The 13,226-nt window shown below is 33.0% G+C and overlaps 1 protein-coding gene across 8 annotated transcripts in view; it reads left to right on the top strand.

The window, feature by feature from the left end:
- Positions 1-13,226, top strand: part of LOC108599766 (gamma-aminobutyric acid receptor subunit beta) — a 31,042-nt gene that overhangs the window by 15,592 nt on the left and 2,224 nt on the right. For 5 of the 8 annotated variants that reach the window (XM_017986786.2, XM_017986782.2, XM_017986787.2 and 2 more), the window contains 4 exons: positions 3,308-3,534; positions 4,579-4,661; positions 7,785-7,922; positions 10,305-10,589. In XM_017986786.2, the coding sequence (XP_017842275.1) occupies positions 3,308-3,534; positions 4,579-4,661; positions 7,785-7,922; positions 10,305-10,589 (733 nt within the window). Of the gene's footprint in view, positions 1-3,307; positions 3,535-4,578; positions 4,662-6,175; positions 6,314-7,784; positions 7,923-10,304; positions 10,590-13,226 lie in introns of all 8 variants that reach the window. The other 3 variants (XM_017986788.2, XM_017986789.2, XM_017986785.2) reach the window with 1 other exon arrangement.

The raw sequence follows: 13,226 nt of genomic DNA, 5'->3' as shown, positions 1-13,226 counted from the left end.
GAGACAAACCCAGAAGTTACAGCAGTGTCTTTAATTGGGTTCAACAACAACAACAACAATGTTTATGACTACAATTTTATTTTGAATTAATTAAATTGCTAGCTTTATTGTACTTTATTGTGGCCAACGGCAAATGTGTTTAATCCACAGCAGTCCCAATGACAACGGCTGCGCGCATGCGTAATTGTTAACCATAAACGTATGAATGACAAATTATTCATGATATTAATCTAATAATAATGTACACTACATAGCTTACTCGTACTCAATATACTACTCGCTATAATAAAGCTCAATGTCAATGTGATAGTCATATGTGCTGCATATATATACAATACATAACTACTGATACTACTATATACAATGTATAAATGCATAAGTGTGTAAAAGATACAACCATATCTGTTAAATAATCATTACTAATTAGATTTTACTTTCAATGATTCGGCCTTGATCAATTGCAGTTAATTTCAAATATTTCCGAAATCGTAATTGAAATTTAACAGCTATGGATGCTACTACTACTTCTACTACTGTGTTTGTGTTTAATCTTTTGCCAGGCAAGCAGGAAGTTGAGCTAAATTCATTTTTGAAATCAAAATGTTCCAGTTTATTTTACAGCCAATCAGTTATTATTTTTAATTGGTTATTGCTATATATATAATTTAACATATTTATTTACATTAACCCACACTCTGGTTCAGTTGCAATCATTACAAATCAAGCATTAAGCCAAATTATAAAGCACACGAGTTTACGAGTAGTTACTGTTATGTTCAAGAAACAGACAGACAGAGCACTGGCAACTGCAACTGCAACTGCAACACGCGCTGCACGCCGCTTGCAGGGCACACCAAGCTGTGGCTGGGGGTGGGGTGGGGCAACATGACACCGTGTGCAGCGTTTGGCTTTTGGCTTTTTGGCATCAAGTCAACGGCAATCAATTTATGTGCAAATAACATGGCTAACATGAACACGAACACGAGCAGCAGCGTCAAGCGCGATACGCCAGAACACAATTCAGGCAACAACATTGACATACATTTACTCATACACATGCAAACTACTGCTATATACAACTTTATTATTATTTGTAAATGTTTTTCTTTTTTTTTGTTTTTGTTAATTTGGCCACATGACAATAACAATATAAAAAAACAGAAGGAAAAAACGCTGCTAATGAAAATAATTTAAAAATAAACTCAACCAATGCCAAACTACCAATACATGCAAACACATATATACACATGCATATGGAAGTGATTTACATAAGCAAACAAGGAGTCGGCAAAATCAACATGACACAACTCACTTCAAGTCACAATGAGCGGCAGTTATCTGCATATATAACTGCATATATGTAAATTGTATAATATGTTATGTCTGATGTGCAAAAATAAAACAGACAGCAAACAACTCATGCTACACTTTGTTCGAGGTTAATTGTGTTGCCATTGTTGAAACAGTTACGTTACATTATAATATATATATCATATAGCATCAGAAATATATTTTTGTTTTGTTTTTTTGCCATTTCGAATTACGTTTGTGAATTTGTGTGCGTGTATGTATGTGCCAAATAACAGTCGGTTGCTCTCCCTAGTATAGCAGCTATAAATAGTTATAGCCCAACTGCCTACATAGCTCACCAATACATAGTAACTATACACACATACTGTGTGTGTGTATGCACTAATTTTTAGTTTGAATTGCTGCCGCTTTTGAGTTACTCTCCACTTAATAGTTTTGTCTTGTGTTGTAGGCCAGGCGAGCATAAAAGTTTTCCATGCTTATGTTTTGCTTTGGGCGTGCCTGAACCGAGTGGAAACCAAATCTGCTAAGCTTAACCAAACCCAAAGCCAAATCGAAATCGAAATCGAATAAAATCAATTGAAAATTGCACACAATTCACGAGTGCAGCGGCAATTTTCGAGAGACAACAGCTTTTAGCATCCTTTATACATATTACTATACATTTAAGTATTTAATGGACTCGCCGTGCGTGAAAGTACTCGAAAAGTACCCGAAGCAACCAAAACCTTGTGCGCGCTCTATAAATATTTATAACTACTATCTCTACCTAGCCCCAAAACCCAGCAACTGCTGCTATTGTAATCTTATATGTTATTTTCCTTGACTATCCTTTGTTAACCCAATATGCAAATGCATAAACAGCCCACACCAACACACACACACACACACACATCTAACCCACATACTTATAGACAGCCTGCCAAAATCCAGTACACACACACACACTGAGACATGTGCACATACACAACGATATGCTTACTTTTACATACATGCATAGTTAACTACTATTTGTTACAGACCACAACTCAGTCTACTCTACAGACAGGTCTGTAATTGCTTCTGTGCCTTTTCTACTTAGTACTATACACTCAACGCTTTAGCTTCGAGGCACTGCAGCAGCAGCCGCAGCCGCAGCAGCTGGACAACAAAGAGCCAAGCCAACAACTTTAGCTAAAGTTATTGCTCCGAATTCGAACTGTATAAAACCAAATAATTCAATTTAGCATTTTGCCTTAGAACGCCCGTTAGATATTTAGATACTTACCAAGTAGCCAGAAAAATCAAAGATACTTCACATCACAGCAAATACTAAAAATGAATACAATATTTTTGTGAGAGAGGTTTCTGTACTACTATTGCTTTGTTCTTATACTTTTCTTTCTTTTCAATAACAACAATAACTGTAAATATGCTTACTCAACCAAACTATGATTTTCTTCTTTATTATTTTATTATTTGCTGACTTCATTTAACGCAAAAACGACAACTTCCCAATAATATGAATAATTATTTCAATTCGATGTAACTGCATGATTTTATTCGAAAAATGCTCCTACATTTATCTATGGCCCTTGTACGGAATCGTTGCATGATATATTTCAAAATATATGTTATTTTCTGTTTATATTTGTTTGTGTGTGTTCGTTTGTTCCGCATTCTTATTGTAACAACAACAAAATCTTATGCAAAAAAATTACTACTACTCGTTTCTCACAATTCTCCGATTCTAATTTCGTCTATGAACTCTTTAACTATTATTTCAATATATGATAAAACCTTACTGTTTTTTTTATTGATAAAAATAGATTTAACTGATCACTCAACAGTTTACTAATATGATATAAAAACATCTCTCTTTTGCTCCCTCTTTATAACGCACTGCGTTTCATAACGTAAACCTAAACGAAATTTGTGTAAAATACCAACAACAACAACAACAACTACTACTACTACTACTACTACTACAACAACAACTTCCACAACAAATATATAGGACTTTACATTGGATTTTTACTTTCGTCAATTTTGGACCGATCCTCGTTTAGCGTATAGAAAACGACCTGGTGTAGAAACACTGTCGGTTGGATCAGAGTTCATAAAAAATATTTGGGTACCTGACACCTTTTTTGTAAATGAAAAACAATCATATTTTCATATTGCAACAACCAGTAATGAGTTCATTCGAGTGCATCATTCTGGATCGATAACAAGAAGTATTAGGTAAAAATCAAAAACTAAATCAAATTCAATCAAATCAATTTATGCTGAAATAACAAAACCTTTTTTAACATCTATATGTGTATGTGTATTTGAAGTTTATACTATTATATATATTAACAAAACCAAAAACAAAAAAACTATGAACTATACTTGAAAACTAACAATTAACAAGAAAAGAATTTTTATGTTTGAATTATACTTCAAAACCCTTTTTGCAACTCTATTTATTTTTGAATGTATGTATGCGTGTGCGTGTGTATAAATTGATGTTGTAATTGTATAAAAACCAAATGAAAAATTCAACAGAATGAACAAACAAAACAACAACAACAGCAACAGTTCACATTTATATTTTAACTAAATAATCAAGTGAGTTCAATTGGCAAAGTGAAAGAAAGTTGGCAAATTAAGCGAGAAAATTCACCACCACCACAACCACAATCAACCATGGTGTCTTTTCACACCATAAAAAGGTTGGACTGGTTACAGTACTATTTCGCAAATAGTATTTTCTACTACCTTTAAACAAGAATCTGGTCCAAAATCGCAGCCAGCAGCAAACTATAAAGAAACAAGTATAACAAAAATATATATAAGCAAAATAAATTACCAAGTATGAGTAGCGCTTAGTTTTCGTAGCCTTAAACCTTTTCAACATTTCAATAACTCATACCACAACAACAACAACAGCAGTTCTTATCGACCTCATGTTTAAGCCCTGCGTTAGAGCCACAACAATTGCCACTTGTAACTCTCACTTACAACAACAATAATAACTATTAATAATGACTATAACAATAGAACATAATCCAATTGAACTCGCTCTGTTTAAAGCAAAATGAATTGTTTATCCCGTAGCCTAGACCTAAGTGTTGTAATTTATTTCCCACTACTACTACTATACTACTAATACTCTTCTGCTTGTTTAATTGTTGTGTGTCCATTAGTTGTGCTCAGCCTTGTTATAAATCAAACTTGACTAATCACATTCTTCTTCTTATCTAACAAATTGCGTGTGAAAAAAACATAAACATCTCCATTTAGATTGACCATTACCGCATCGTGTCCCATGAATCTACAATACTTTCCAATGGATCGCCAGCTGTGCCACATTGAAATCGAAAGCTGTAAGTACAATTGTTTCTACTTAATTGATAATATTTGTATAGTACTTTTAGCATAGACAAAAGACAAATGTGTAACAAATTGCAAAAGCAACAAAAGATTGCATTTGAGAATTGTAAAGCAAATAATTACATTGAATTTGTATTTATGAAAAGGAACTCATTCAGAATGTGAAGCACTTTATCAAAATGGCCAGAGTGCGTAAAGACAATGTGTGTGTTTTGGTAGACAACAATACTACACAAAAGTATTTATCAAAATTCGAAAAACCGAAAAACGAATTGCATTTGTCAAGAACGCTTTTGGCCATTTTCAGCCTAAGGCCATGCGCTGTTTGTTCAGTGTGGGCAGAAAATTTGAATTTGAATAAAAGCTCAAGCGAAAAATTGTAAGCTTATACAAAATATATACAACAAAAGCACGTACATACACACACACACTCACACACACACAGAGACAATATTTACTTAACTATAGTTGAGAACAATTACAATTGTACAGTTTAGTTTAGTTTAGCAGCAGTAAACAAATTTATGACTTTTGTAATTGCCAATGCAATGAGAATTTGTGGCAGATTTAAACGCTTTGATTTACTATTCATGAAAATATTTGTAAAATACACAGTCTCTAGCACAATTCTTTGTGTGTACTCGCTGTCAATACATTTTTAGTTACAATGGGTTTTCCGTTGACTGTTCATTGTACTTATTGGTTAAATCAAAGTGGACCCGTTTCGCCTTATCCCCTTGCCTATCACTCAGCTACGCCACAAAACGAATTCAGTTCGGCTCATATACATACATATATAAGTATATATACATATATATTTCAACTTTTGCATTTTAGTATTTGCCAAATCGTTATTGCAGCATCAATTACATACATATCTTTCTGTACTCATCCAAAATCATCAAAATGGCGTAAAACAATCAAAAATCAAACAAATGATGCATTAGATTGGTTGGTTTTCGGTCGCCTTCTCAATTTACAGCAACCGCAGAAGGCTCCTGACGATGATCGATCCAACAAAGTGTGCTTATCAATTATAGTAAAGATTACACAACAACAACAATTACAACAAATATGCCATGTAATTTATATTAACAAAAAAACAAACGAAAGTAAATTATTAATACTTTTTAGCACGCTTTAATTCAGTGGCTCCCAATTGAAAAAATAATATAAAAATGTAAATACTTAGCTATGTACATATATAATTTGATTGTCAAAACCAAGCAGAGCACACAAGATCGGTAAATTATTCACTTTAAAGTTATATACTGCTATTAAGATAAGACTAAGCCTTAAGATGTTGTTTATGTTTATGCTATCAATGTTTATTTATAAGAACCACCATTCAATTACCTATGTTGATTTACACAACCTATAAAAACAACAACAACTACAACTACAACTCAACAAACAAAACAAACAACAGTAATTACAACAATTAATTAACTACCGCCCCCTTTTTGCAACAATAAACAACAACAACAACAACATCTATACCAACCAGTTGGTTACACGATGCGAGATATCCGTTATTTCTGGAGAGATGGACTGAGTAGTGTGGGCATGAGCAGTGAGGTCGAACTACCGCAGTTCCGTGTCCTGGGACACAGGCAGAGGGCGACCGAAATAAACCTAACCACAGGTACCCCATACATTACAGATTCATAAAACAAATCTTCAAAACTATATATATCTACATATATATATATATATATATATATATATATAAAAATAAAAATAATATATATTTATAATAATAACTTAAAAAAAAGAACTTTATGAAAAACTATATTATACATTTATGATAATATTTCACATAAAAACATGTTTAATCAACTATTTTGTGTTGACATTTCGTTACTGATTTTCTCTTTTGAGTTTTGAATGTTTCATTCTCGAAAAGAATTTAGCGCACATCTTTTTAATTTCGTTCTCGTAATCACCAAACATACTACATGCATACATACAAACTATATATACATATATATTTATGTATATCAAGTGCTAACTGTAACTTGTGCTACTAACAAAAATGGTTTTACTTTTTCTAACTTCTTTAAAATAAAAACCTTATGTTTTGAGTGTCCTCTATACTACTACTACATATAACTAACTATCTGTTGTGGCTTCATTTCAACTTAAATCAAACAATCCAACAACCTTAACATTATTAACTTTTTGGTCCAGTACGCAGCAGTTTTAGTCCAGTCCTATAACTCAACTCAACGTTAGGTCTGCCTAATCTTATGATTTCGAATTTATATTTTCCTATAACTACTATTCAACTACCATATTTAGTGCAGTTGCAGTTTCATGTTTATTTAGCGCATTTGCTTGGGTAGGCTATAAATAAACGCGTAACAAATAACAATAACAATAACAATAAAAACAACAGCAACAACAACGACAACAACCATATTAAAACTAAGCTTGTATGAATTGTAAAGCATCAAATTGAAATAAACACACACACAAAAGCACCCATTTCTGCCAACTATAACTACAGAAATCAAATACTACTACTACTAAATATAAACAAATTAATCTTAATTATGTACTACTACTGCCAATAAGAACAAACAGTAGCTATAAGTCCAGTTTGAAAGCGTGCCCATTACACACGCTAAAACGCTTTTAACTTTTGTATACATACATACTATGTGTAAACTAGCATTGTACTCTAGCTGAATCTTGAATTGTTAATGTAAATCAAAAAATATATTGAACAACACTTTAAGCAACAAGTTCTGAATGAGACTATTAATCTAAAAACAAAATAATGGCAAACAACAACAATGAAAAGAAACAAATTTAGCAAAACCAAAATTGATCAACTAGCTTTGACATTTTTTATGCAAATCATTAATAGTCTCACGAAATGTATTTTTTGTTTTGTGCATATTTTTCGTCAACAACGACTACAACAACAACAACAACAACAACACCGTACCGACCAACCAACCGTCGAACTTAAACCAAAAAAAAAAATTGATTCAAAACCACAAACCAAAATACAAACTCAAACTCAACTCAATCAACAACAACAACAAACTGTATAAAAAATTCATCTCTAACCACAATTAAATCTAACACCAACCAACTGAACTGAACAGTCGGCTATACGATGCGTGACATACGTTACAAATGGAACGAGGGCCCTAACTCGGTTGGTGTCTCGAGTGAGGTGTCGCTGCCTCAGTTTAAAGTCTTGGGTCATCGGCAAAGAGCTATGGAGATCAGTCTTACCACAGGTACCTGTAGACGGTTACCGATTTTTTTTAATTCAAAACTTTACTTTTAACTTTATACAAATATATACATATATATATTTAATCTATATTTATAACTTATATATTACTTATTATATAACGCATACAGCACCGATTTGATGCTCATGGTGCTGATGCTCATTGATGACTTATACTCTATATCTTTTGCGTTTTCAATTCAATTCAATTCCTTCTAGCATCTTTGGTTCTATTAGTTGCTTTAACTTACAATTTTTTGATTAATTTTCGACGCAACATTTGTAAAAAGTACTCGTACTTATTCATCTAAATACATATACTTATATATATATACATAATTAGTACAAAATACATACCATACATATATCGACAGACTTGCAGTTTAGTTAAACCAAAACCAAAACCAAACCTCTATATCTTCAATCTGAAAATAATGCAAAATAAAATACAAAACCAAATGGCGTCCAATTGAGTACAAAGGAATACAAAATCAAATGCATGTTTTTTATACTATTAAGGTCAATACTTTTTGCATTACTTTAATAGCATTTGCTAGCGCTCGACTACTACAACTATTATTAACATACCATAAACATAAACCCAACTAAATTATAAATAAATAAATATTTTAAGCAATCGCATATTAGATGCATATACCATACCATAGGCTTTCACTCAATCAACCACGTACTTTGTACTTGAACTCAACCTCAACTAGATCGATATATACATATTTATAGCATAAATAAGCGCAAAATCAAAGTCAACGCATGTTAAGCTAGCAGAAAATTAAAACTTAATTAAGCAATTCACTATGTCACATACATAAACTGCAAATTATTTTTTGCTATCTCGGTTCGTTTTCAATTTTCAGTTTGAACTTATGTCACACATACAAACATATTTCAAATAATTATATATATCAAAAGCATACAAAATTCAATCAAGCCAAGCGAAGAAAATAAATTATGGGCAAATTAGTAACTCGTTTGCTCTCATATAAAGTCAAAGCATAATTATAAAATATGTAGCTACCATAACTTCTCATTCAGCTACCAAGCAAACAACTATAGCAATGCTTAAATCAAAAATGGCTTTAGTACTTAGTAAATCATGCTTTTAATTTATGCTTGACATTAATACCACACATTATGATTAATCATTTCATACACACACACACACACACACACACATATGTTACTTATATATGCCTCTTTAAATAGTCACAATTAGTTTTTACTACAATTCATAAAATAAAGCAAAAATCTATACAAAGTCAACAACAATAAATAATTACAGCAATTGAAAAGACTGTCGAAATTTATTCAGTATCTTAAAAGCAACAACAGCAACAATTAATATTGTATAAAAATACTAAAAGCAACAAATCGCATCAAATTAAAATGCTTAAGAGCTACGTTTATATTATTGAAACTTTTAAATAGCAATTTTAATTTCTTTTCCCAACAGTTCGAACAAAAAGTTTACGCATATACCATTTATATATACATAAAAATTAAAGCTACAACAAAAAGATTAAAAAAAGAACGTACAAAAAACAAAAAACGCCCTCCCAAGCATGCTATCATCTTATAAAGTTTCCTTTTAAAGAATACGTACATACTATATATAAATAACATTTTAAAATATAATGAAAATAATGCGCCTACTGGGTCTTAGACTAGCTTTTGATTTTTGAAATCTCTCTCGATCATAAATCGCTCTCTATACTTAAATTTTAATAAATCAATATTAGGAATACGCAATGTGTTCAAGATTAGCTCACCCCACATATCTTTTGAGTTTGTTAATTGCTTTCACTTTAGTTGCAGTTCATAATGTGCCTGCCCTAAACTAACTAATTGAGCGTTAAGTCCTAACGAATTACTAACAATGCTACTACTACTACTACTTACTACTACTACTATTCATACGCAGATTTGTGTCGAACTACGCAGCTCGTAACTTCAAAATTCAGTTGAATGCGCTCTCATTACTTGCTCATGAAAATGGTTTTCTCTACAATACATACTATATATTTATATTTTGCCTAATTTGTTAATTAACCCCTTTTAATTTCTATTCTCAAGTTTGTTCTGTGCCTTTTTGGTTTCGAGTGAACAAAACTTACTAACAAACTATAATAACTATTTATTTGAATTACTTGTATGTATAAGATAAAAAAACAAGGGAAGAAAATAAAACTAAAATCTTATGATGCAACATTTACTAATAATATAATATTCTCTGCTCTCTCTCTTTCTCTCTCTCTCTCTCTCCCACTGTATCTTTTTCTTGTTCTCTTTTCATATGTAAATTGTAAAAACATAACATAAAAATATAACTAAATTAATACAAAAATCAAAAAAAAAAAAACACAATCAGGCAACTATTCGCGATTAGCCTGCGAAATCCAATTTGTGCGCTCGATGGGCTATTATCTTATACAAATCTACATACCCTCTGGACTGATCGTTATTATATCATGGGTATCATTTTGGCTCAATCGCAATGCAACGCCGGCGCGTGTGGCGCTCGGTGTGACAACCGTGTTGACAATGACCACTTTGATGTCGTCAACAAATGCAGCGCTGCCAAAGATTTCGTACGTCAAGTCGATTGACGTCTATCTGGGAACATGCTTCGTTATGGTCTTTGCCAGTCTACTGGGTAAACAAAATCTAGCAAAAAATTACAAACAAAAACAAGAAAACCAATTCAAACAACAATTCCAAAAAAAAACAATCAAATCAATCAAACAATCAAGTAGCCAAAACAATTTCTCATAACTTTACACAGGCAGCACTTAAGCACACACACACACACACAGACACACACATATACACACACCCACCCACCCACACATACACACACACACACACACACAGAAACATACACAGTAAACGAAAGCACACGCACACATGCGCGCACCCACAAAATGGCGCCCATCGCACTGACCGATGCTGAGCCCCATGTGTGTGTATGTGTGTTGCTTTAATTTATCAGTTATTTAACTACTAAATACATATAATTTATCTTGGCTAAGGGCACCACAGACAATGCCCCCACACCAAAACTTTCATTTGGTTTACTTTCCTCACCAGACACATTGCAAAAATTTTTGCCCGCTTTTCGTGCCACGCTTAGCGTTGTGCAGCAAACAAATACAACAACAACAACAAAAAAACTCTTCAGCATAAACTATAATTTATTAACTGAAAACAAAGTGCGCTGTGTTTGCAAAATTATAGAAAATTCTGCATATTTTGATATTGGCCTTGGAGTGCGCAGCGCATTTCTGTTTAGATACATTTGATTATTTTTCTGTTTTCCAAGCAACTACTACTATATACTACAACTACTACTACCCATATACTACATACATAAAACTCTAACAATTTCATATAGTTTTGGCTCAAAACTGCATGAAATTGCCAAATGACGCAGACATAGAAGCAAAAGTTTGAAGAGAAATCTTGAATTTTCCAAATTTCCATGTACATAGCATAGCAACAATGCAACGAATTGTGTAAGAAAAATGTTCAAACTTTTGATGCCTAGCAGTCGATGCTCTCTAACTTTAACTTTCTCTTTAACTATCCTTACCAACAATAATAAAAAGCAACAACTCACACCTTGAAAAAGTAACAAAAATAAGTAAAAGTAACCACCAACCAACAACAAAGTTACGATTTTGCAAATGTTTGCAAAAAAGCAGCAGAAGCAATCAAACAAATCTCTTTTTTCGTATTTGTATGTTCTTGTTAATTTCTTCAATACAAAGAAACAAGCAACTATCATTTAAAGAAAATGTATGCAAATTCATAGATACGCGCTGTCCCCTGTAAAGGGTCGCCATACCAAATTTCCAAGCCAACCAAGCCAACAGCCAACAAGCAACAAGCAAAACTAAACAACAAGCAACAATAACAACAACACGCACACACTAACAAACCAAACTCAACTAGTACTTACAACAAAAGCCTTAACAATAGGACAAGTGAGCTTTAGCACAAGTTAACATATCTACCAAATATGTTAGCTGCAAAATCGAAGCATGCTTCTAAAATACTTATTATTAAAGCCGACTCAGGTTGATATTGTGTTCAGGCACCCTCAGCAAAATCGCTTTTTATTTATTTATCTATTTTTTGTTTTTGTTACGCTTCAAACGCAAAATGCATATGGAAATGCACACACTTGAGCGAACACATTTCAACCTGAAATGGTACCCAGATATCAATATACGCCCAGCTTCCGCAAAATCGCCACAAAAAAGCAAAACCAAAAACCAAAAAAAAAATCAAAATAATCAAAAATGCCAAAATTAACTAAATCAATAAACCGACGACTTGTACTACACACATACCATACCATACGTACACCCAACGCACCTGTAACTGAGCCCAGGGTACGAACTGAAAACCGAGCGCATCAAATACGAAAAGCAGCATGCCCTGCGCCACACCTGGCTTGAGTCGCGATTGAATTGAATCTCTAAATATATATATATATATATAATAGACTATATATAAATACACAAGTACACACTGTATATATCGTCCAATGAAAAAATCGCCAATGAACAAGACGAATTGCCAGCTAATGACGACGACGACGACGACGATGATGATGATGATGCTGATGACGATCATTCAAAGGTTCACAGACACAAAAACAAAAGTAGCCAAAAGCCTCAATGCGTACATTTGGCTTGTCAAGTCTAAGTTACTCGCATGTGTGTGTGTGACTCAGACATGACAAGCGCCCAAATGTGCTAGCCCAATGTTACTGTTGTGTTGCTCATAAGGCTTTTGAGGTTAGGTAAGATATGTACGATTTGGTCTCCTTTCTCTGTACTCTGTATTTGTTACCATGCAACACTTTGAGAGACTTGGTAAGTACACTCGTTTACTCGTTACGTTACTCGTTACTTTACAACAGTTTAATTGATTGATTGAATAATCTGCATAACATAATCTAACATATGTATGATGGAATTCTCTCGAGTTAGCGCTAGTGACTAACAGTGTCTCTCTCTCGCAATTTTAACACATCTCCAGGATATACTTACTTACAATGTGTACTACTACTCTTAAATCAATGACATTCAAATGAAACAAACAATGCTGGAAATTTAGTGTGTGTGTGTCCCCTACAAGAGGCGACTGTTCAATGAATTTGCATTTAAGGCACGCACATGAACATTTTCCTTGAATGATGGTCTCTCTCAACTGCAGATATAAATGTGTACATAAATCGTTTGGCTTTCAAATGACTTTTTTCCACTCATTTCACAACAAAAAA

Source organism: Drosophila busckii, chromosome 3L, assembly GCF_011750605.1.
Source record: "Drosophila busckii strain San Diego stock center, stock number 13000-0081.31 chromosome 3L, ASM1175060v1, whole genome shotgun sequence".
NCBI classification, from domain to species: Eukaryota; Metazoa; Arthropoda; class Insecta; order Diptera; family Drosophilidae; genus Drosophila; species Drosophila busckii.
Note: the sequence above shows the minus strand (reverse complement) of the source record. Positions and strands in the feature narration are given on the sequence as shown.